The following is a 27,597-nucleotide window of genomic DNA, read 5'->3' on the forward strand; positions in this document are numbered from 1 at the left end:
CCACTGGGTCCACCGCAGAGATCAATGCTCCAAACAACAGGAACTCCATCAGACCTGCCTGAACCTTCTGGTCTGAACACAGAGAGACACATCAGACCTGCCTGAACCTTCTGGTCTGAACACAGAGAGACATCAGACCTGCCTGAACCTTCTGGTCTGAACACAGAGAGACACATCAGACCTGCCTGAACCTTCTGGTCTGAACACAGAGAGACACATCAGACCTGCCTGAACCTTCTGGTCTGAACACAGAGAGACACATCAGACCTGCCTGAACCTTCTGGTCTGAACACAGAGAGACACATCAGACCTGCCTGAACCTTCTGGTCTGAACACAGAGAGACATCAGACCTGCCTGAACCTTCTGGTCTGAACACAGAGAGACACATCAGACCTGCCTGAACCTTCTGGTCTGAACACAGAGAGACATCAGACCTGCCTGAACCTTCTGGTCTGAACACAGAGAGACACATCAGACCTGCCTGAACCTTCTGGTCTGAACACAGAGAGACATCAGACCTGCCTGAACCTTCTGGTCTGAACACAGAGAGACATCAGACCTGCCTGAACCTTCTGGTCTGAACAGAGACACATCAGACCTGCCTGAACCTCATGGTCTAAACAGAGAGACACATCAGACCTGCCTGAACCTTCTGGTCTGAACAGACACATCAGACCTGCCTGAACCTTCTGGTCTGAACAGAGACACATCAGACCTGCCTGAACCTTCTGGTCTGAACAGACACATCAGACCTGCCTGAACCTTCTGGTCTGAACAGAGACACATCAGACCTGCCTGAACCTTCTGGTCTGAACAGAGACACATCAGACCTGCCTGAACCTTCTGGTCTGAACAGAGACACATCTGACCCCCAGCGGCTTGACTCACCTCTGACCCACAGCGGCTTGACTCACCTCTGACCCCCAGCAGCTTGACTCACCTCTGACCCCCAGCAGCTTTACTCACCTTTGACCCCCAGCAGCTTGACTCACCTCTGACCCCCAACAGCTTGACTCACCTCTGACCCCCAACAGCTTGACTCACCTCTGACCCCCAACAGCTTGACTCACCTCTGACCCCCAGCAGCTTGACACACCTCTGACCACCCAGCGGCTTGACTCACCTCTGACCCCCCAGCGGCTTGACTCACCCCTGACCCCCAGCAGCTTGACTCACCCCTGACCCCCAGCAGCTCGACTCACCTCTGACCCCCCAGCGGCTTGACTCACCTCTGACCCCCAGCAGCTTGACTCACCTCTGACCCCCAGCAGTTTGACTCACCTATGATCCCCAGCAGTTTGACCCCCCAGCAGCTTGACTCACCTCTGACCCCCAGCAGCTTGACTCACCTCTGACCCCCAGCAGTTTGACTCACCTATGATCCCCAGCAGTTTGACCCCCCAGCAGCTTGACTCACCTCTGACCCCCAGCAGCTTGACTCACCTCTGACCCCCAGCAGCTTGACTCACCTCTGACCCACAGCAGCTTGACTCACCTCTGACCCACAGCAGCTTGACTCACCTCTGACCCCCCAGTGGCTTGACTCACCTATGACCCCCAGCAGCTTGACTCACCTCTGACCCCCAGCAGCTTGACTCACTCCTGACCCCCAGCAGCTTGACTCACCCCTGACCCCCAGCAGCTTGACTCACTCCTGACCCCCAGCAGCTTGACTCACCCCTGACCCCCAGCAGCTTGACTCACCTCTGACTCCCCAGCGGCTTGACTCACCTCTGACCCACAGCAGCTTGACTCACCTCTGACCCACAGCAGCTTGACTCACCTCTGACCCACAGCAGCTTGACTCACCTCTGACCCCCCAGTGGCTTGACTCACCTATGACCCCCAGCAGCTTGACTCACCTCTGACCCCCAGCAGCTTGACTCACCTATGACTCCCCAGCGGCTTGACTCACCCCTGACCCCCAGCAGCTTGACTCACCCCTGACCCCCAGCAGCTCGACTCACCTCTGACCCCCCAGCGGCTTGACTCACCTCTGACCCCCAGCAGCTTGACTCACCTCTGACCCCCAGCAGCTTGACTCACCTATGATCCCCAGCAGTTTGACCCCCCTCTGACCCCCCAGCAGCTTGACTCACCTCTGACCCCCAGCAGCTTGACTCAACTCTGACCCACAGCAGCTTGACTCACCTCTGACCCCCCCAGTGGCTTGACTCACCTATGACCCCCAGCAGCTTGACTCACTTCTGACCCCCAGCAGCTTGACTCACCTCTGACTCCCCCAGCGGCTTGACTCACCCCTGACCCCCAGCAGCTTGACTCACTCCTGACCCCCAGCAGCTTGACTCACTCCTGACCCCCAGCAGCTTGACTCACCTATGACCCCCAGCAGCTTGACTCACCCCTGACCCCCAGCAGCTTGACTCACCCCTGACCCCCAGCAGTTTGACTCACCCCTGACCCCCAGCAGCTTGACTCACCCCTGACCCCCAGCAGCTTGACTCACCCCTGACCCCCAGCAGCTTGACTCACCCCTGAACCCCCAGCAGCTTGACTCACCCGACCCCCAGCAGCTTGACTCACCTATGACCCCCAGCAGCTTGACTCACCCCTGAACCCCCAGCAGCTTGACTCACCCCTGACCCCCAGCAGCTTGACTCACCTATGATCCCCAGCAGCTTGACTCACCCCTGACCCCCAGCAGCTTGACTCACCTATGACCCCCAGCAGCTTGACTCACCCCTGAACCCCCAGCAGCTTGACTCACCCCTGACCCCCAGCAGCTTGACTCACCTATGATCCCCAGCAGCTTGACTCACCCCTGACCCCCAGCAGCTTGACTCACCTATGATCCCCAGCAGCTTGACTCACCCCTGACCCCCAGCAGCTTGACTCACCTATGACCCCCAGCAGTTTGACCCCGTAGAGGCAGAAGCCTGTGCAGAAGGCATTCCAGAGAGTCCCCACCACAGCATACAGTAAGATGGCTCCCAGATTGTCAAAGAAGAGCCTTGCGGGCATGAAATACCCGGCGTCACCTAAATCAATGCAGAAAATGATCTGTCATATGCACAGGATACAGAGTATAATGGCCTGTTAACTTGTGAGGAATGGAGGGAAATGCAGATTGAGATCCCCCCCAGAGAGAAGGCACCTACCTACGATGGTTGGCAGGAGGAAGAGGAAGAAGAGGCCAGGCTCTAGCTGGTACAGCTGTTTCTTACTGGTCAGCAGTACGATGCCACCCAGTACCAGGCCCAGTAAGATCAACATACAGCTCTCTGGGACCACTGTGGTGAACCGCTGAGAGAAGTGGAACACTGGAGAGGGAGAGAGGGGGAGGGGAGGAGGAGGGGAGGAGGAGGAGAGGAGAGAGAGGGGGAGGGGGGGAGGGGAGGGGAGGGAGAGGAGAGGAGGAGGGGGAGAGAGGAGAGGAGAGGAGGAGAGGAGAGGGAGAGGAGAGGAGAGGAGGGGAGGGAGGGAGGGAGGGAGAGGAGAGAGAGAGGGGAGAGGGGGAGAGGGGAGAGGGAGGAGGGAGGGGGAGAGGAGGAGGGAGGGGAGGAGAGAGGAGGAGAGGAGGGAGGGGGGAGGGGAGGAGAGAGGATAGGGAGAAGGAGAGGACAGGAGAGGAGGAGAGGAGACGAAATGAGAGGAGAGAGAGGAGACGAGACGAGACGAGACGAGACGAGAGGAGAGGAGAGGAGAGGAGAGAGGAGAGGAGAGGAGAGGAGAGGAGAGGAGAGAGAGAGGGAGGAGAGGAGAGGAGAGGAGAGGAGAGGAGAGGAGAGGAGAGGAGAGGACATATGACAGTAGAAGAAAGGAGAGAGGAGAGGAACACAGACACATTTAAACATAGCTATCATATAGGTAACACACATCAGATGGTACCAGGCCCAGCAGAATCACATCAGATAGTACCAGGCCCAGCAGAATCACATCAGATGGTACCAGGCCCAGCAGAATCACATGAGATAGTACCAGGCCCAATAGAATCACATCAGATAGTACCAGGCCCAGCAGAATCACATCAGATAGTACCAGGCCCAGCAGAATCACATCAGATAGTACCAGGCCCAATAGAATCACATCAGATAGTACCAGGCCCAGCAGAATCACATCAGATAGTACCAGGCCCAATAGAATCACATCAGATAGTACCAGGCCCAGCAGAATCACATCAGATAGTACCAGGCCCAGCAGAATCACATCAGATAGTACCAGGCCCAGCAGAATCACATCAGGTAGTACCAGGCCCAGCAGAATCACATCAGATAGTACCAGGCCCAGCAGAATCACATCAGATAGTATCAGGTCCAGCAGAATCACATCAGATGGTACCAGGCCCAGCAGAATCACATCAGATGGTACCAGGCCCAGCAGAATCACATCAGATGGTACCAGGCCCAGCAGAATCACATCAGCTAGTACCAGGCCCAGGAGAATCACATCAGATAGTACCAGGCCCAGGAGAATCACATCAGATAGTACCAGGCCCAGTAGAATCACATCAGATAACACCAGGCCCAGCAGAATCACATCAGATAGTACCAGGCCCAGTAGATTCACATCAGATGGTACCAGGCCCAGCAGAATCACATCAGATAGCACCAGGCTCTAAAGGATGATCAATGGAAATAGGAGGCACCATATTTATGGAAATAAGGTATTTCTGATTTTGATACATTTCGATACATTTGCAAATAATTCTAAAAACCGGTTTTCGCTTTGTCATTATAGGGTATTGTGTGTAGATTGCTGATTAAAAAAAATATTTGATCATTTTTATTATAAGGCTGCAACATAACAAAATGTTTAAAAAAGTCAAGGGGTCTGAACACTTTTCAAAGACATTGTGTGTTTTTTCACCATCACTACTGTCAACACACTACTGTCAACACTATCACATCAGCTACAGTATATCAGTTATCAGTCTGTTCTCTTGTTCTCATCACTACTGTCAACACTATCACATCAGCTACAGTATATCAGTTATCAGTCTGTTCTCATCACTACTGTCAACACTATCACATCAGCTACAGTATATCAGTTATCAGTCTGTTCTCATCACTACTGTCAACACTATCACATCAGCTACAGTACATCAGTTATCAGTCTGTTCTCATCACTACTGTCAACACTATCACATCAGCTACAGTATATCAGTTATCAGTCTGTTCTCTTGTTCCATCACTACTGTCAACACTATCACTACAGCTACAGTATATCAGTCTGTTCTCATCACTACTGTCAACACTATCACATCAGCTACAGTACATCAGTTATCAGTCTGTTCTCATCACTACTGTCAACACTATCACATCAGCTACAGTATATCAGTTATCAGTCTGTTCTCATCACTACTGTCAACACTATCACATCAGCTACAGTACATCAGTTATCAGTCTGTTCTCATCACTACTGTCAACACTATCACATCAGCTACAGTATATCAGTTATCAGTCTGTTCTCATCACTACTGTCAACACTATCACATCAGCTACAGTATATCAGTTATCAGTCTGTTCTCATCACTACTGTCAACACTATCACATCAGCTACAGTACATCAGTTATCAGTCTGTTCTCATCACTACTGTCAACAGTATCACATCAGCTACAGTACATCAGTTATCAGTCTGTTCTCATCACTACTGTCAACACTATCACTACAGCTACAGTATATCAGTCTGTTCTCATCACTACTGTCAACACTATCACATCAGCTACAGTATATCAGTCTGTTCTCATCACTACTGTCAACACTATCACATCAGCTACAGTATATCAGTTATCAGTCTGTTCTCATCACTACTGTCAACACTATCACATCAGCTACAGTACATCAGTTATCAGTCTGTTCTCATCACTACTGTCAACACTATCACATCAGCTACAGTACATCAGTTATCAGTCTGTTCTCATCACTACTGTCAACACTATCACATCAGCTACAGTATATCAGTCTGTTCTCATCACTACTGTCAACACTATCACATCAGCTACAGTACATCAGTTATCAGTCTGTTCTCATCACTACTGTCAACACTATCACATCAGCTACAGTACATCAGTTATCAGTCTGTTCTCATCACTACTGTCAACACTATCACATCAGCTACAGTATATCAGTTATCAGTCTGTTCTCTTGTTCCATCACTACTGTCAACACTATCACATCAGCTACAGTATATCAGTTATCAGTCTGTTCTCATCACTACTGTCAACACTATCACATCAGCTACAGTATATCAGTTATCAGTCTGTTCTCATCACTACTGTCAACACTATCACATCAGCTACAGTACATCAGTTATCAGTCTGTTCTCATCACTACTGTCAACACTATCACATCAGCTACAGTATATCAGTTATCAGTCTGTTCTCTTGTTCTCATCACTACTGTCAACACTATCACATCAGCTACAGTACATCAGTTATCAGTCTGTTCTCATCACTACTGTCAACACTATCACATCAGCTACAGTATATCAGTCTGTTCTCATCACTACTGTCAACACTATCACATCAGCTACAGTATATCAGTTATCAGTCTGTTCTCATCACTTCTGTCAACACTATCACATCAGCTACAGTACATCAGTTATCAGTCTGTTCTCATCACTACTGTCAACACTATCACATCAGCTACAGTATATCAGTCTGTTCTCATCACTACTGTCAACACTATCACATCAGCTACAGTATATCAGTTATCAGTCTGTTCTCTTGTTCTCATCACTACTGTCAACACTATCACATCAGCTACAGTACATCAGTTATCAGTCTGTTCTCATCACTACTGTCAACACTATCACATCAGCTACAGTATATCAGTCTGTTCTCATCACTACTGTCAACACTATCACATCAGCTACAGTATATCAGTTATCAGTCTGTTCTCATCACTACTGTCAACACTATCACATCAGCTACAGTACATCAGTTATCAGTCTGTTCTCATCACTACTGTCAACACTATCACATCAGCTACAGTATATCAGTTATCAGTCTGTTCTCATCACTACTGTCAACACTATCACATCAGCTACAGTACATCAGTTATCAGTCTGTTCTCATCACTACTGTCAACAGTATCACATCAGCTACAGTACATCAGTTATCAGTCTGTTCTCATCACTACTGTCAACACTATCACTACAGCTACAGTATATCAGTCTGTTCTCATCACTACTGTCAACACTATCACATCAGCTACAGTATATCAGTCTGTTCTCATCACCACTGTCAACACTATCACATCAGCTACAGTACATCAGTTATCAGTCTGTTCTCATCACTACTGTCAACACTATCACATCAGCTACAGTATATCAGTCTGTTCTCTTGTTCCATCACTACTGTCAACACTATCACATCAGCTACAGTATATCAGTTATCAGTCTGTTCTCATCACTACTGTCAACACTATCACATCAGCTACAGTACATCAGTTATCAGTCTGTTCTCATCACTACTGTCAACACTATCACATCAGCTACAGTATATCAGTTATCAGTCTGTTCTCATCACTACTGTCAACACTATCACATCAGCTACAGTATATCAGTCTGTTCTCATCACTACTGTCAACACTATCACATCAGCTACAGTATATCAGTTATCAGTCTGTTCTCATCACTACTGTCAACACTATCACATCAGCTACAGTATATCAGTCTGTTCTCATCACTACTGTCAACACTATCACATCAGCTACAGTACATCAGTTATCAGTCTGTTCTCTTGTTCCATCACTACTGTCACCACTATCACATCAGCTACAGTATATCAGTTATCAGTCTGTTCTCATCACTACTGTCAACACTATCACATCAGCTACAGTACATCAGTTATCAGTCTGTTCTCATCACTACTGTCAACACTATCACATCAGCTACAGTACATCAGTTATCAGTCTGTTCTCATCACTACTGTCAACACTATCACATCAGCTACAGTATATCAGTCTGTTCTCATCACTACTGTCAACACTATCACATCAGCTACAGTACATCAGTTATCAGTCTGTTCTCATCACTACTGTCAACACTATCACATCAGCTACAGTACATCAGTTATCAGTCTGTTCTCATCACTACTGTCAACACTATCACATCAGCTACAGTATATCAGTTATCAGTCTGTTCTCTTGTTCCATCACTACTGTCAACACTATCACATCAGCTACAGTATATCAGTTATCAGTCTGTTCTCATCACTACTGTCAACACTATCACATCAGCTACAGTATATCAGTTATCAGTCTGTTCTCATCACTACTGTCAACACTATCACATCAGCTACAGTACATCAGTTATCAGTCTGTTCTCATCACTACTGTCAACACTATCACATCAGCTACAGTATATCAGTTATCAGTCTGTTCTCTTGTTCCATCACTACTGTCAACACTATCACATCAGCTACAGTACATCAGTTATCAGTCTGTTCTCATCACTACTGTCAACACTATCACATCAGCTACAGTATATCAGTCTGTTCTCATCACTACTGTCAACACTATCACATCAGCTACAGTATATCAGTTATCAGTCTGTTCTCATCACTTCTGTCAACACTATCACATCAGCTACAGTACATCAGTTATCAGTCTGTTCTCATCACTACTGTCAACACTATCACATCAGCTACAGTATATCAGTCTGTTCTCATCACTACTGTCAACACTATCACATCAGCTACAGTATATCAGTTATCAGTCTGTTCTCTTGTTCTCATCACTACTGTCAACACTATCACATCAGCTACAGTACATCAGTTATCAGTCTGTTCTCATCACTACTGTCAACACTATCACATCAGCTACAGTATATCAGTCTGTTCTCATCACTACTGTCAACACTATCACATCAGCTACAGTATATCAGTTATCAGTCTGTTCTCATCACTACTGTCAACACTATCACATCAGCTACAGTACATCAGTTATCAGTCTGTTCTCATCACTACTGTCAACACTATCACATCAGCTACAGTATATCAGTTATCAGTCTGTTCTCATCACTACTGTCAACACTATCACATCAGCTACAGTACATCAGTTATCAGTCTGTTCTCATCACTACTGTCAACAGTATCACATCAGCTACAGTACATCAGTTATCAGTCTGTTCTCATCACTACTGTCAACACTATCACTACAGCTACAGTATATCAGTCTGTTCTCATCACTACTGTCAACACTATCACATCAGCTACAGTATATCAGTTATCAGTCTGTTCTCATCACTACTGTCAACACTATCACATCAGCTACAGTATATCAGTTATCAGTCTGTTCTCATCACTACTGTCAACACTATCACATCAGCTACAGTATATCAGTCTGTTCTCTTGTTCCATCACTACTGTCAACACTATCACATCAGCTACAGTATATCAGTTATCAGTCTGTTCTCTTGTTCTCATCACTACTGTCAACACTATCACATCAGCTACAGTACATCAGTTATCAGTCTGTTCTCATCACTACTGTCAACACTATCACATCAGCTACAGTATATCAGTTATCAGTCTGTTCTCATCACTACTGTCAACACTATCACATCAGCTACAGTATATCAGTCTGTTCTCATCACTACTGTCAACACTATCACATCAGCTACAGTACATCAGTTATCAGTCTGTTCTCATCACTACTGTCAACACTATCACATCAGCTACAGTACATCAGTTATCAGTCTGTTCTCATCACTACTGTCAACACTATCACATCAGCTACAGTATATCAGTTATCAGTCTGTTCTCTTGTTCCATCACTACTGTCAACACTATCACATCAGCTACAGTATATCAGTTATCAGTCTGTTCTCATCACTACTGTCAACACTATCACATCAGCTACAGTATATCAGTTATCAGTCTGTTCTCATCACTACTGTCAACACTATCACATCAGCTACAGTATATCAGTTATCAGTCTGTTCTCATCACTACTGTCAACACTATCACATCAGCTACAGTACATCAGTTATCAGTCTGTTCTCATCACTACTGTCAACACTATCACATCAGCTACAGTATATCAGTTATCAGTCTGTTCTCTTGTTCTCATCACTACTGTCAACACTATCACATCAGCTACAGTACATCAGTTATCAGTCTGTTCTCATCACTACTGTCAACACTATCACATCAGCTACAGTATATCAGTCTGTTCTCATCACTACTGTCAACACTATCACATCAGCTACAGTATATCAGTTATCAGTCTGTTCTCATCACTTCTGTCAACACTATCACATCAGCTACAGTACATCAGTTATCAGTCTGTTCTCATCACTACTGTCAACACTATCACATCAGCTACAGTATATCAGTCTGTTCTCATCACTACTGTCAACACTATCACATCAGCTACAGTATATCAGTTATCAGTCTGTTCTCTTGTTCTCATCACTACTGTCAACACTATCACATCAGCTACAGTACATCAGTTATCAGTCTGTTCTCATCACTACTGTCAACACTATCACATCAGCTACAGTATATCAGTCTGTTCTCATCACTACTGTCAACACTATCACATCAGCTACAGTACATCAGTTATCAGTCTGTTCTCATCACTACTGTCAACACTATCACATCAGCTACAGTACATCAGTTATCAGTCTGTTCTCATCACTACTGTCAACACTATCACATCAGCTACAGTACATCAGTTATCAGTCTGTTCTCATCACTACTGTCAACACTATCACATCAGCTACAGTACATCAGTTATCAGTCTGTTCTCTTGTTCCATCACTACTGTCAACACTATCACATCAGCTACAGTACATCAGTCTGTTCTCATCACTACTGTCAACACTATCACATCAGCTACAGTACATCAGTTATCAGTCTGTTCTCATCACTACTGTCAACACTATCACATCAGCTACAGTATATCAGTTATCAGTCTGTTCTCATCACTACTGTCAACACTATCACATCAGCTACAGTATATCAGTCTGTTCTCATCACTACTGTCAACACTATCACATCAGCTACAGTATATCAGTCTGTTCTCATCACTACTGTCAACACTATCACATCAGCTACAGTACATCAGTTATCAGTCTGTTCTCATCACTACTGTCAACACTATCACATCAGCTACAGTACATCAGTTATCAGTCTGTTCTCATCACTACTGTCAACACTATCACATCAGCTACAGTATATCAGTTATCAGTCTGTTCTCATCACTACTGTCAACACTATCACATCAGCTACAGTATATCAGTTATCAGTCTGTTCTCATCACTGTCGCCAAGACCCCAGACAGCCATCTGCTGCATTACCAAACAGAACGAACACAGAAGAGAAGGAAGCTGAACAGCGATAGATGAAGTGGGTTCCCTTGGAGATGGAATTTGAAATCCACTGATGAAATGTATGACACTGACACACACACACACACACACACACACACACACACACACACACACACACACACACACACACACACACACACAGTAGAGCTACATGGCAGAGGTCCCAATGGGGCCCTACCTAATCTGTCCCATCTATTCAGAGGTCCCAATGGCATCCTACCTAATCTGTCCCATCTACTCAGAGGTCCCAATGGGGCCCTACCTAATCTGTCCCATCTATTCAGATGTCCCAATGGCGTCCTACCTAATCTGTCCCATCTATTCAGAGGTCCCAATGGCGTCCTACCTAATCTGTCCCATCTATTCAGAGGTCCCAATGGGGCCCTACCTAATCTGTCCCATCTATTCAGAGGTCCCAATGGGGCCCTACCTAATCTGTCCCATCTATTCAGAGGTCCCAATGGCGTCCTACCTAATCTGTCCCATCTATTCAGAGGTCCCAATGGCGTCCTACCTAATCTGTCCCATCTATTCAGAGGTCCCAATGGGGCCCTACCTAATCTGTCCCATCTATTCAGAGGTCCCAAATGGCGCCCTAGCTAATCTGTCCCATCTATTCAGAGGTCCCAATGGGGCCCTACCTAATCTGTCCCATCTATTCAGAGGTCCCAATGGGGCCCTACCTAATCTGTCCCATCTATTCAGAGGTCCCTATGGGGCCCTACCTAATCTGTCCCATCTATTCAGAGGTCCCAATGGCGTCCTACCTAATCTGTCCCATCTATTCAGAGGTCCCAATGGGGCCCTACCTAATCTGTCCCATCTATTCAGAGGTCCCAATGGCGTCCTACCTAATCTGTCCCATCTATTCAGAGGTCCCAATGGCGTCCTACCTAATCTGTCCCATCTATTCAGAGGTCCCAATGGGGCCCTACCTAATCTGTCCCATCTATTCAGAGGTCCCAATGGGGCCCTACCTAATCTGTCCCATCTATTCAGAGGTCCCAAATGGCACCCTACCTAATCTGTCCCATCTATTCAGAGGTCCCAATGAGGCCCTACCTAATCTGTCCCATCTATTCAGAGGTCCCAATGGCGTCCTACCTAATCTGTCCCATCTATTCAGAGGTCCCAATGGGGCCCTACCTAATCTGTCCCATCTATTCAGAGGTCCCAATGGCGTCCTACCTAATCTGTCCCATCTATTCAGAGGTCCCAATGGGGCCCTACCTAATCTGTCCCATCTATTCAGAGGTCCCAATGGCGTCCTACCTAATCTGTCCCATCTATTCAGAGGTCCCAATGGCGTCCTACCTAATCTGTCCCATCTATTCAGAGGTCCCAATGGCGTCCTACCTAATCTGTCCCATCTATTCAGGTCCCAATGGCGTCCTACCTAATCTGTCCCATCTATTCAGAGGTCCCAATGGCGTCCTACCTAATCTGTCCCATCTATTCAGAGGTCCCAAATGGCGCCCTAGCTAATCTGTTCCATCTATTCAGAGGTCCCAATGGGGCCCTAGCTAATCTGTTCCATCTATTCAGAGGTCCCAATGGGACCCTACCTAATCTGTCCCATCTATTCAGAGGTCCCAATGGGGCCCTACCTAATCTGTCCCATCTATTCAGAGGTCCCTATGGGGCCCTACCTAATCTGTCCCAGACATTGTGGTGCCACAGCACGGCAGGGAAAGAAAAGTGTCTGAGATACTGAGGTAGAGAACCCAACACTTCAATGTAGTGGACAGTGTCTGAGATACGGAGGTAGAGAACCCAACACTTCAATGTAGTGGACAGTGTCTGAGATACTGAGACTGAGGTAGAGAACCCAACACTTCAATGTAGTGGACAGTGTCTGAGATACTGAGGTAGAGAACCCAACACTTCAATGTAGTGGACAGTGTCTGAGATACTGAGGTAGAGAACCCAACACTTCAATGTAGTGGACAGTGTCTGAGATACTGAGACTGAGGTAGAGAACCCAGCATATGGAAACCTCCTGGTGTTCCCTAACAGTAAGGGGTTACTATGGAAACCTCATGGTGTTCCCTAACAGTAAGGGGTTACTATGGAAACCTCCTGGCGTTCCCTAACAGTAAGGGGTTACTATGGAAACCTCCTGGCGTTCCCTAACAGTAAGGGGTTACTATGGAAACCTCCTGGCGTTCCCTAACAGTAAGGGGTTACTATGGAAACCTCCTGGCGTTCCCTAACAGTAAGGGGTTACTATGGAAACCTCCTAGTGTTCCCTAACAGTAAGGGGTTACTATGGAAACCTCCTGGTGTTCCCTAACAGTAAGGGGTTACTATGGAAACCTCCCGGTGTTCCCTAACAGTAAGGGGTTACTATGGAAACCTCCTGGTGTTCCCTAACAGTAAGGGGTTACTATGGTAATCGGTAATCAGGCCGTAATGAGGTATAAGAGCTGTGCTGCCTAGTTAGTATGACATCACTCATGTAGAGCTCAGCTCATGGCCACTGTGTGTGTGTGTTAGTGATGTGTGTGTTTAGTGATGTTTGTGTGTTAGTGATGTTTGTGCCTGGTGTGTGAGCCTGGTGTGTGTATGTGTGTGTTAGTGTGGGCCTGGGTGTGTGTGTGTGTGTGTGTGTGTCTGTGTGGGCCTGGTGTGTGTGTGTGTGTGGGCCTGTTCTATCTCTGCTCTCTCTGATGACCGACTCCCCCCCCACACACACACACAGTTCACACCCACACCTACATTTCCATGTCATCATCAACAGTACCAGCTGCCCCTCTGCTAAACTGACTAGCGAGCTACACGTTTATCACAACACATTAAACCACGTTTAGGGGCTCCTGACGGGAGCAGTGGTCTAAGGTACTACAGACCCTGGTTCGATTCCAGGCTGTATCACAGTGGTCTAAGGTACTACAGACCCTGGTTCAAACCCGGGCTGTATCACAGTGGTCTAAGGCACTACAGACCCTGGTTTGATTCCAGGCTGTATCACAGCGGTCTAAGGCACTGCATCTCAGTGCTAGAGGTGTCACTACAGACCCTGGTTCGATTCCAGACTGTATCACAGTGGTCTAAGGCACTGCGCATCTCAGTGCTAGAGGCGTCACTAGAGACCCTGGTTCGATTCCAGGCTGTACACAATGGTCTACGGCACTGCATCTCAGTGCTAGAGGCGTCACTACAGACCCTGGTTCAATTCCAGGCTGTAACACAGCGGTCTAACGCACTGCATCTCAGTGCTAGAGGCGTCACTACAGACCCTGGTTCAATTCCAGGCTGTAACACAGCGGTCTAACGCACTGCATCTCAGTGCTAGAGGCGTCACTACAGACCCTGGTTCCAATCCAGGCTGTATCACAGCGGTCTAAGGCACTGCATCTCAGTGCTAGAGGCGTCACTACAGACCCTGGTTCGATTCCAGGCTGTATCACAACCGGCAGTGATTGGGAGTCCCATAGGGCGGTGCACAATTGGCCCAGCGTCGTCCTGGTTAGTGTTTGGCCGGGGTAGACCGTCATTGTAAATAATGACTTGCATCATAAAAATAATGTTTAAATACATTTAAAAAAATGTGTTATGACACATAAAAACCACATTTATAAGGACACATAAAAACCACATTTATAAGGACACATAAAAACCACATTTATAAGGACACATAAAAACCACATTGATAAGGACACATAAAAACCACATTTATAAGGACACATAAAAACCACATTTATAAGGACACATAAAAACCACATTTATAAGGACACATAAAAACCACATTGATAAGGACACATAAAAACCACATTTATAAGGACACATAAAAACCACATTTATAAGGACACATAAAAACCACATTTATAAGGACACATAAAAACCACATTTATAAGGACACATAAAAACCACATTTATAAGGACACATAAAAAACACATTTATAAGGACACATAAAAACCACATTTATAAGGACACATAAAAAACACATTTATAAGGACACATAAAAACCACATTTATAAGGACACATAAAAACCACATTTATAAGGACACATAAAAACCACATTTATAAGGACACATAAAAACCACATTGATAAGGACACATAAAAACCACATTTATAAGGACACATAAAAACCACATTTATAAGGACACATAAAAACCAGGTGTGTGTTTGGGCCAGTAGTTCCATAAAGAGGAACAAGTCCAGAATGATATTCAGCACTGAGGGCTTCTTCTGGACGGCATCTTTACTATTTCAACTAGGACTGCTGTGTGGCTGGGTGGGTGTACGGGTGGTGTGTGTGTGTGTTAGCCTGGTGTGTGTGTGTGTGTGTGTTAGCCTGGTGTGTGTGTGTGTGTGTGTGTGTTAGTGTGGGCCTGGTGTGTGTGTGTGTGTTAGCCTGGTGTGTGTGTGTGTTAGTGTGGGCCTGGTGTGTGTGTTTGTTTGTGTGGGCCTGTTGTGTGTGTGTGTGTGTGTGTGTGTTTGTTTGTGTGGGCCTGTTGTGTGTGTGTGTGTGGGCCTGTTCTATCTCTGCTCTCTCTGATGTCTGATGTCTCACAGCAGGCCTTGCCTCCTCCTCCTCTAATACACTGATCAGCTCTATACTTCCCCCTCCTCCTCTAATACACTGATCAGCTCTATACTGCTGCACCCTTCTCCTCTAATACACTGATCAGCTCTATACTGCCCCCTCCTCCTCTAATACACTGATCAGCTCTATACTGCCCCATCCTCCTCTAATACACTGATCAGCTCTATACTGCTGCCCCTCCTCCTCCTCTAATACACTGATCAGCTCTATACTGCCTCCTCCTCCTCTAATACACTGATCAGCTCTATACTGCCTCCTCCTCCTCTAATACACTGATCAGCTCTATACTGCTGCCTCCTCCTCTAATACACTGATCAGCTCTATACTGCCTCCTCCTCTAATACACTGATTAGCGCTATACTGCTGCCCCCTCCTCCTCTAATACACTGATCGGCTCTATACTGCTGCCCCCTCCTCCTCTAATACACTGATCAGCTCTATACTGCTGCGTCCTCCTCCTCCTCTAATACACTGATCAGCTCTATACTGCTGCCTCCTCCTCCTCCTTTAATACACTGATCAGCTCTACTGCTGCCTCCTCCTCCTCCTCTAATACACTGATCAGCTCTATACTGCCTCCTCCTCCTCTAATACACTGATCAGCTCTATACTGCTGCCTCCTCCTCCACTAATACACTGATCAGCTCTATACTGCCTCCTCCTCCTCCTCTAATACACTGATCAGCTCTATACTGCCTCCTCCTCCTCTAATACACTGACCAGCTCTATACTGCTGCCTCCTCCTCTAATACACTGATCAGCTCTATACTGCCCCCTCCTCCTCTAATACACTGATCAGCTCTATACTGCTGCCTCCTCCTCCTCTAATACAATGATCAGCTGTATACTGCCTCCTCCTCCTCTAATACACTGATCAGCTCTATACTGCTGCCTCCTCCTCCTCCTCTAATACACTGATCAGCTCTATACTGCTGCCTCCTCCTCCTCCTCCTCTAATACACTGATCAGCTCTATACTGCTGCCTCCTCCTCTAATACACTGATCAGCTCTATACTGCCTCCTCCTCTAATACACTGATCAGCGCTATACTGCTGCCCCCTCCTCCTCTAATACACTGATCAGCTCTATACTGCTGCCCCCTCCTCCTCTAATACACTGATCAGCTCTATACTGCTGCGTCCTCCTCCTCCTCTAATACACTGATCAGCTCTATACTGCTGCCTCCTCCTCCTCCTCTAATACACTGATCAGCTCTATACTGCCTCCTCCTCCTCTAATACACTGATCAGCTCTATACTGCTGCCTCCTCCTCCTCCTCTAATACACTGATCAGCTCTATACTGCCTCCTCCTCCTCTAATACACTGATCAGCTCTATACTGCTGCCTCCTCCTCCACTAATACACTGATCAGCTCTATACTGCCTCCTCCTCCTCTAATACACTGATCAGCTCTATACTGCCTCCTCCTCCTCTAATACACTGACCAGCTCTATACTGCTGCCTCCTCCTCTAATACACTGATCAGCTCTATACTGCCCCCTCCTCCTCTAATACAATGATCAGCTCTATACTGCTGCCTCCTCCTCCTCTAATACACTGATCAGCTCTATACTGATGCCTCCTCCTCCTCTAATACAATGATCAGCTCTATACTGCCCCCTCCTCCTCTAATACACTGATCAGCTGTATACTGCCTCCTCCTCCTCTAATACACTGATCAGCTCTATACTGCTGCCTCCTCCTCCTCCTCTAATACACTGATCAGCTCTATACTGCTGCCCTCCTCCTCTAATACACTGATCAGCTCTATACTGCTGCCTCCTCCTCCTCCTCTAATACACTGATCAGCTCTATACTGCTGCCTCCTCCTCCTCCTCTAATACACTGATCAGCTCTATACTGCTGCCTCCTCCTCCTCTAATACACTGATCAGCTCTATACTGCTGCCTCCTCCTCCTCTAATACACTGATCAGCTCTATACTGCTGCCTCCTCCTCCTCTAATACACTGATCAGCTCTATACTGCTGCCCCCTCCTCTAATACACTGATCAGCTCTATACTGCTGCCTCCTCCTCTAATACACTGATCTGCTCTATACTGCTGCCTCCTCCTCCTCCTCTAATACACTGATCAGCTCTATACTGCTGCCCCCACCTCCTCTAATACACTGATCAGCTCTATACTGCTGCCTCCTCCTCCTCCTCCTCTAATACACTGATCAGCTCTATACTGCTGCCTCCTCCTCCTCTTCTAATACACTGATCAGCTCTATACTGCTGCCTCCTCCTCCTCCTCCTCTAATACACTGATCAGCTCTATACTGCTGCCTCCTCCTCCTCCTCTAATACACTGATCAGCTCTATACTGCTAACCCCTGCTCCTCTAATACACTGATCAGCTCTATACTGCTGCCTCCTCCTCCTCCTCCTCTAATACACTGATCAGCTCTATACTGCCTCCTCCTCTAATACACTGATCAGCTCTATACTGCCCCCTGCTCCTTTAATACACTGATCAGCTCTATACTGCTGCCTCCTCCTCCTCTAATACACTGATCAGCTCTATACTGCTGCCTCCTCCTCTAATACACTGATCAGCTCTATACTGCTGCCTCCTCCTCTAATACACTGATCAGCTCTATACTGCTGCCTCCTCCTCTAATACACTGATCAGCTCTATACTGCTGCCTCCTCCTCCTCCTCTAATACACTGATCAGCTCTATACTGCTGCCTCCTCCTCCTCCTCTAATACACTGATCAGTTCTATACTGCTGCCTCCTCCTCCTCTAATACACTGATCAGCTCTATACTGCTGCCCCCTCCTCTAATACACTGATCAGCTCTATACTGCCTCCTCTCCTCCTCTAATACACTGATCAGCTCTATACTGCTGCCTCCTCCTCCTCTGATACACTGATCAGCTCTATACTGCTGCCCCTCCTCCTCTAATACACTGATCAGCTCTATACTGCCTCCTCCTCCTCTAATACACTGATCAGCTCTATACTGCTGCCTCCTCCTCCTCTAATACACTGATCAGCTATATACTGCTGCCTCCTCCTCCTCTAATACACTGATCAGCTCTATACTGCTGCCCCCTCCTCCTCTAATACACTGATCAGCTCTATACTGCTGCCTCCTCCTCTAATACACTGATCAGCTTTATACTGCTGCCTCCTCCTCCTCTAATACACTGATCAGCTCTATACTGCTGAATCCTCCTCCTCTAATACACTGATCAGCTCTATACTGCTGCATCCTCCTCCTCTAATACACTGATCAGCTCTATACTGCTGCCCCCTCCTCCTCTAATACACTGATCAGCTCTATACTGCTGCCTCCCTCCTCCTCCTCTAATACACTGATCAGCTCTATACTGCTGCCTCCTCCTCCTCTAATACACTGATCAGCTCTATACTGCTGCCCCCTCCTCTAATACACTGATCAGCTCTATACTGCTGCCCCTCCTCTAATACACTGATCAGCTCTATACTGCCTCCTCCTCTAATACACTGATCAGCTCTATACTGCTGCCTCCTCCTCCTCCTCTAATACACTGATCAGCTCTATACTGCCTCCTCCTCCTCTAATACACTGATCAGCTCTATACTGCTGCCTCCTCCTCCTCTAATACACTGATCAGCTCTATACTGCTGCCCCTCCTCCTCTAATACACTGATCAGCTCTATACTGCCTCCTCCTCTAATACACTGATCAGCTCTATACTGCCTCCTCCTCTAATACACTGATCAGCTCTATACTTCCTCCTCCTCTAATACACTGATCAGCTCTATACTGCTGCCTCCTCCTCCTCTAATACACTGATCAGCTCTATACTGCCTCCTCCTCCTCTAATACACTGATCAGCTCTATACTGCTGCCCCCTCCTCCTCTAATACACTGATCAGCTCTATACTGCCTCCTCCTCCTCTAATACACTGATCAGCTCTATACTGCTGCCCCTCCTCCTCTAATACACTGATCAGCTCCATACTGCCGCCTCCTCCTCTAATACACTGATCAGCTCTATACTGCCCCCTCCTCCTCTAATACACTGATCAGCTCTATACTGCCCCCTCCTCCTCTAATACACTGATCAGCTCTATACTGCTGCCCCCTCCTCCTCCTCCTCTAATACACTGATCAGCTCTATACTGCCTCCTCCTCCTCTAATACACTGATCAGCTCTATACTGCCTCCTCCTCCTCTAATACACTGATCAGCTCTATACTGCTGCCTCCTCCTCCTCTAATACACTGATCAGCTCTATACTGCTGCCCCCTCCTCCTCTAATACACTGATCAGCTCTATACTGCCTCCTCCTCCTCTAATACACTGATCAGCTCTATACTGCTGCCTCCTCCTCCTCCTCCTCTAATACACTGATCAGCTCTATACTGCCTCCTCTTCCTCTAATACACTGATCAGCTCTATACTGCTGCCCCCTCCTCCTCCTCTAATACACTGATCAGCTCTATACTGCTGCCTCCTCCTCCTCTAATACACTGATCAGCTCTATACTGCCTCCTCCTCCTCTAATACACTGATCAGCTCTATACTGCTGCCTCCTCCTCCTCTAATACACTGATCAGCTCTATACTGCTGCCCCCTCCTCCTCTAATACACTGATCAGCTCTATACTGCCTCCTCCTCTAATACACTGATCAGCTCTATACTGCTGCCCCCTCCTCCTCCTCTAATACACTGATCAGCTCTATACTGCTGCCTCCTCCTCCTCTAATACACTGATCAGCTCTATACTGACTCCTCCTCTAATACAGTGATCAGCTCTATACTGCTGCCTCCTCCTCCTCCTCTAATACACTGATCAGCTCTATACTGCTGCCTCCTCCTCCTTAACTAATACACTGATCAGCTCTATACTGCCCCCTCCTCCTCTAATACACTGATCAGCTCTATACTGCTGCCTCCTCCTCCTCCTCTAATATACTGATCAGCTCTATACTGCTGCCTCCTCCTCTAATACACTGATCAGCTCTATACTGCTGCCCCCTCCTCCTCTAATACACTGATCAGCTCTATACTGCTGCCTCCTCCTCCTCCTCTAATACACTGATCAGCTCTATACTGCCTCCTCCTCTAATACACTGATCAGCTCTATACTGCTGCCCCCTCCTCCTTTAATACACTGATCAGCTCTATACTGCTGCCTCCTCCTCCTCCTCTAATACACTGATCAGCTCTATACTGCTGCCTCCTCCTCTAATACACTGATCAGCTCTATACTGCTGCCTCCTCCTCTAATACACTGATCAGCTCTATACTGCTGCCTCCTCCTCTAATACACTGATCAGCTCTATACTGCTGCCTCCTCCTCCTCCTCTAATACACTGATCAGCTCTCTATACTGCTGCCTCCTCCTCCTCTAATACACTGATCAGCTCTATACTGCTGCCTCCTCCTCCTCTAATACACTGATCAGCTCTATACTGCTGCCCCCTCCTCTAATACACTGATCAGCTCTATACTGCCTCCTCCTCTAATACACTGATCAGCTCTATACTGCTGCCTCCTCCTCCTCTAATACACTGATCAGCTCTATACTGCTGCCCCCCTCCTCCTCTAATACACTGATCAGCTCTATACTGCCTCCTCCTCCTCTAATACACTGATCAGCTCTATACTGCTGCCTCCTCCTCCTCTAATACACTGATCAGCTCTATACTGCTGCCTCCTCCTCCTCTAATACACTGATCAGCTCTATACTGCTGCCCCCTCCTCCTCTAATACACTGATCAGCTCTATACTGCCTCCTCCTCTAATACACTGATCAGCTTTATACTGCTGCCTCCTCCTCCTCTAATACACTGATCAGCTCTATACTGCTGAATCCTCCTCCTCTAATACACTGATCAGCTCTATACTGCTGCATCCTCCTCCTCTAATACACTGATCAGCTCTATACTGCTGCCCCCTCCTCCTCTAATACACTGATCAGCTCTATACTGCTGCCTCCTCCTCCTCCTCCTCTAATACACTGATCAGCTCTATACTGCTGCCTCCTCCTCCTCTAATACACTGATCAGCTCTATACTGCTGCCCCCTCCTCTAATACACTGATCAGCTCTGCCCCTCCTCTAATACACTGATCAGCTCTATACTGCCTCCTCCTCTAATACACTGATCAGCTCTATACTGCTGCCTCCTCCTCCTCCTCTAATACACTGATCAGCTCTATACTGCCTCCTCCTCCTCTAATACACTGATCAGCTCTATACTGCTGCCTCCTCCTCCTCTAATACACTGATCAGCTCTATACTGCTGCCCCCTCCTCCTCTAATACACTGATCAGCTCTATACTGCTGCCTCCTCCTCCTCTAATACACTGATCAGCTCTATACTGCCTCCTCCTCTAATACACTGATCAGCTCTATACTGCCTCCTCCTCTAATACACTGATCAGCTCTATACTCTATCCTCCTCCTCTAATACACTGATCAGCTCTATACTGCTGCCTCCTCCTCCTCTAATACACTGATCAGCTCTATACTGCCTCCTCCTCCTCTAATACACTGATCAGCTCTATACTGCTAACCCCTCCTCCTCTAATACACTGATCAGCTCTATACTGCCTCCTCCTCCTCTAATACACTGATCAGCTCTATACTGCTGCCCCCTCCTCCTCTAATACACTGATCAGCTCTATACTGCCGCCTCCTCCTCTAATACACTGATCAGCTCTATACTGCTGCCCCCTCCTCCTCTAATACACTGATCAGCTCTATACTGCCCCCTCCTCCTCTAATACACTGATCAGCTCTATACTGCTGCCCCCTCCTCCTCCTCCTCTAATACACTGATCAGCTCTATACTGCCTCCTCCTCCTCTAATACACTGATCAGCTCTATACTGCCTCCTCCTCCTCTAATACACTGATCAGCTCTATACTGCTGCCTCCTCCTCCTCTAATACACTGATCAGCTCTATACTGCTGCCCCCTCCTCCTCTAATACACTGATCAGCTCTATACTGCCTCCTCCTCCTCTAATACACTGATCAGCTCTATACTGCCTCCTCCTCCTCCTCCTCTAATACACTGATCAGCTCTATACTGCCTCCTCTTCCTCTAATACACTGATCAGCTCTATACTGCTGCCCCCTCCTCCTCCTCTAATACACTGATCAGCTCTATACTGCTGCCTCCTCCTCCTCTAATACACTGATCAGCTCTATACTGCCTCCTCCTCCTCCTCTAATACACTGATCAGCTCTATACTGCTGCCTCCTCCTCCTCTAATACACTGATCAGCTCTATACTGCTGCCCCCTCCTCCTCTAATACACTGATCAGCTCTATACTGCCTCCTCCTCTAATACACTGATCAGCTCTATACTGCTGCCCCCTCCTCCTCCTCTAATACACTGATCAGCTCTATACTGCTGCCTCCTCCTCCTCTAATACACTGATCAGCTCTATACTGACTCCTCCTCTAATACAGTGATCAGCTCTATACTGCTGCCGCCTCCTCCTCTAATACACTGATCAGCTCTATACTGCTGCCTCCTCCTCCTCTAATACACTGATCAGCTCTATACTGCCCCCTCCTCCTCTAATACACTGATCAGCTCTATACTGCTGCCTCCTCCTCCTCCTCTAATATACTGATCAGCTCTATACTGCTGCCTCCTCCTCTAATACACTGATCAGCTCTATACTGCTGCCCCCTCATCCTCTAATACACTGATCAGCTCTATACTGCTGCCTCCTCCTCTAATACACTTATCAGCTCTATACTGCTGCCCCCTCCTCTAATACACTGATCAGCTCTATACTGCTGCCTCCTCCTCTAATACACTGATCAGCTCTATACTGCCCCCCCTCCTCTAATACACTGATCAGCTCTATACTGCTGCCTCCTCCTCTAATACACTGATCAGCTCTATACTGCCCCCTCCTCCTCCTCTAATACACTGATCAGCTCTATACTGCCCCCTCCTCCTCTAATACACTGATCAGCTCTATACTGCTGCCCCCTCCTCCTCCTCTAATACACTGATCAGCTCTATACTGCCCCCTCCTCCTCTAATACACTGATCAGCTCTATACTGCTGCCCCCTCCTCCTCTAATACACTGATCAGCTCTATACTGCTGCCTCCTCCTCTAATACACTGATCAGCTCTATACTGCCTCCTCCTCTAATACACTGATCAGCTCTATACTGCTGCCTCCTCCTCCTCTAATACACTGATCAGCTCTATACTGCCTCCTCCAATACACTGATCAGCGCTATACTGCTGCCCCCTCCTCCTCTAATACACTGATCAGCTCTATACTGCCTCCTCCTCCTCTAATACACTGATCAGCTCTATACTGCTGCCCCTCCTCCTCTAATACACTGATCAGCTCTATACTGCCCCCTCCTCCTCTAATACACTGATCAGCTCTATACTGCTGCCCCCTCCTCCTCTAATACACTGATCAGCTCTATACTGCCCCCTCCTCCTCTAATACACTGATCAGCTCTATACTGCTGTTACCCCTCCTCCTCCTCCTCTAATACACTGATCAGCTCTATACTGCCTCCTCCTCCTCTAATACACTGATCAGCTCTATACTGCCTCCTCCAGCTCTAATACACTGATCAGCTCTATACTGCTGCCTCCTCCTCCTCTAATACACTGATCAGCTCTATACTGCTGCCCCCTCCTCCTCTAATACACTGATCAGCTCTATACTGCTCCTCCTCCTCTAATACACTGATCAGCACTATACTGCTGCCCCTCCTCTAATACACTGATAGTCCACTATATGGCAGTGTGGGGTCCACTATATGGCAGTGTGGGGTCCACTATATGGCAGTGTGGGGTCCACTATATGGCAGTATGGGGTCCACTATATGGCAGTGTGGGGTCCACTATATGGCAGTGTGGGGTCCACTATATGGCAGTATGGGGTCCACTATATGGCAGTGTGGGGTCCACTATATGGCAGTGTGGGGTCCACTATATGGCAGTGTGGGGTCCACTATATGGCAGTGTGGGGTCCACTATATGGCAGTGTGGGGAAAAACTCCTAGCAACAGAATCAGGCCAATTCCCTCTTCTGATTAATATCCAGAAAAGAGTCACCAAATGTTACAATAATTTAAAAACACATGACCCCCGTCCCCCATTACAAAGCCCTCAACCTCCAAGAGGTGACTGGAGAGAAGAGTCCCATCAGCCACCTGGTTCCAAGGCCCAATAAACTAACCACTACCAACCCAGACAAGTCTCCCTCAGGACAGCACAGACAATCTGGCCTGCTCCAAAGCAAAAATATATATCACCTATTGGAAAAGAAATCACACAAAAATGCTTCAATGCTTTTGGCTCTAAAACAGAGAGTAGATGGTTGCAGACTATCTGACCACCGTGATTGATGGAAAACACTAACTATGTACAGACTCAGCGAGCACAGTCTGGTAGACCTGGCCCAGAGAGGACAGGCTGGTAGACCTGGCTGCCCAGAGAGGACAGGCTGGTGCCCAGAGAGGACCTGGACCTGGCTGCCCAGAGAGGACAGGCTGGTAGACCTGGCTGCCCAGAGAGGACAGGCTGGTAGACCTGGCTGCCCAGAGAGGACAGGCTGGTAAACCTGGCTGCCCAGAGAGGACAGGCTGGTAGACCTGGCTGCCCAGAGAGGACAGGCTGGTAGACCTGGCCCAGAGAGGACAGGCTGGTAGACCTGGCTGCCCAGAGAGGACAGGCTGGTAAACCTGGCTGCCCAGAGAGGACAGGCTGGTAAACCTGGCTGCCCAGAGAGGACAGGCTGGTAGACCTGGCTGCCCAGAGAGGACAGGCTGGTAAACCTGGCTGCCCAGAGAGGACAGGCTGGTAAACCTGGCTGCCCAGAGAGGACAGGCTGGTAAACCTGGCTGCCCAGAGAGGACAGGCTGGTAAACCTGGCTGCCCAGAGAGGACAGGCTGGTAAACCTGGCTGCCCAGAGAGGACAGGCTGGTAAACCTGGCTGCCCAGAGAGGACAGGCTGGTAAACCTGGCTGCCCAGAGAGGACAGGCTGGTAGACCTGCTGCCCAGAGAGGACAGGCTGGTAGACCTGGCTGCCCAGAGAGGACAGGCTGGTAGACCTGGCTGCCCAGAGAGGACAGGCCGGTAGACCTGGCTGCCCAGAGAGGACAGGCCGGTAAACCTGGCTGCCCAGAGAGAACAGGCTGGTAAACCTGGCTGCCCAGAGAGGACAGGCTGGTAAACCTGGCTGCCCAGAGAGGACAGGCTGGTAAACCTGGCTGCCCAGAGAGGACAGGCTGGTAGCCCAGAGAGGACCTGGCTGCCCAGAGAGGACAGGCTGGTAAACCTGGCCCAGAGAGGACAGGCTGGTAGACCTGGCTGCCCAGAGAGGACAGGCTGGTAGACCTGGCTGCCCAGAGAGGACAGGCTGGTAGACCTGGCCCAGAGAGGACAGGCTGGTAAACCTAGCCTGGCCCAGACAGGCTGGTAAACCTGGCCCACAGGCTGGTAAACCTGGCCCAGAGAGGACAGGCTGGTAAACCTGGCCCAGAGAGGACAGGCTGGTAAACCTGGCCCAGAGAGGACAGGCTGGTAGACCTGGCCCAGAGAGGACAGGCTGGTAGACCTGGCCCAGAGAGGACAGGCTGGTAAACCTGGCCCAGAGAGGACAGGCTGGTAAACCTGGCCCAGAGAGGACAGGCTGGTAGACCTGGCCCAGAGAGGACAGGCTGGTAGACCTGGCCCAGAGAGGACAGGCTGGTAGACCTGGCCCAGAGAGGACAGGCTGGTAGACCTGGCCCAGAGAGGACAGGCTGGTAGACCTGGCCCAGAGAGGACAGGCTGGTAGACCTGGCCCAGAGAGGACAGGCTGGTAGACCTGGCCCAGAGAGGACAGGCTGTGCTCATTCTGTCTCCACAAAGAGATAGAAACAGGGCTGCATTATCTGTCAAACTGTGACACATATTCTGACGTAACAAATGAATTCTTCCCCAAAAATTATTAAATAATATGAAGAATTAGAAAACCTAAATGTCTGAAGAGAAATCTACATGCTGTGTTTTAGCAGACAGATGTCTCCTGATACAACCTGAGGGACAGACAGATGTCTCCTGAGGGACAGACAGGTGTCTCCTGAGGGACAGACAGATGTCTCATGATACAACCTGAGGGACAGACAGATGTCTCCTGAGGGACAGACAGATGTCTCCTGAGGGACAGACAGCTGTCTCCTGATACAACCTGAGGGACAGACAGATGTCTCCTGAGGGACAGACAGATTTCTCCTGAGGGACAGACAGATGTCTCCTGATACAGCCTGAGGGACAGACAGATGTCTCCTGAGGGACAGACAGATGTCTCCTGAGGGACAGACAGATGTCTCCTGATACAACCTGAGGGACAGACAGGTGTCAACCTGAGGACAGACAGATGTCTCCTGAGGGACAGACAGATGTCTCCTGAGGGACAGACATATGTCTCCTGAGGGACAGACAGATGTCTCCTGATACAACCTGAGGGACAGACAGGTGTCTCCTGAGCGACAGACAGATGTCTCCTGAGGGACAGACAGATGTCTCCTGATACAACCTGAGGGACAGAACGATGTCTCTTGATACAACCTGAGGGACAGACAGATGTCTCCTGATACAACCTGAGGGACAGACAGATGTCTCTTGATATAACCTGAGGGACAGACAGGTGTCTCCTGAGGGACAGACAGGTGTCTCCTGAGGGACAGACAGGTGTGTCTCCTGAGGGACAGACAGATGTCTCCTGAGGGACAGACAGATGTCTCCTGAGCGACAGACAG

The 27,597-nt window shown here is 48.1% G+C and overlaps 1 protein-coding gene across 1 annotated transcript in view; it reads right to left on the reverse strand.

Moving 5' to 3' along the window:
* The window catches only part of LOC112241667 (sodium/hydrogen exchanger 5-like), a 109,667-nt gene that overhangs the window by 59,722 nt on the left and 22,348 nt on the right, over window positions 1–27,597 (reverse strand). Inside the window, 3 exon segments of the mRNA XM_042317007.1 lie at window positions 1–72; window positions 2,860–3,000; window positions 3,121–3,282. The exon segment at window positions 1–72 is cut by the window's left edge and continues 92 nt beyond it. Of these exon segments, the coding sequence (XP_042172941.1) occupies window positions 1–72; window positions 2,860–3,000; window positions 3,121–3,282 (375 nt within the window).

Source organism: Oncorhynchus tshawytscha, unplaced genomic scaffold (genome assembly GCF_018296145.1).
Source record: "Oncorhynchus tshawytscha isolate Ot180627B unplaced genomic scaffold, Otsh_v2.0 Un_contig_881_pilon_pilon, whole genome shotgun sequence".
Taxonomy (NCBI): domain Eukaryota; kingdom Metazoa; phylum Chordata; class Actinopteri; order Salmoniformes; family Salmonidae; genus Oncorhynchus; species Oncorhynchus tshawytscha.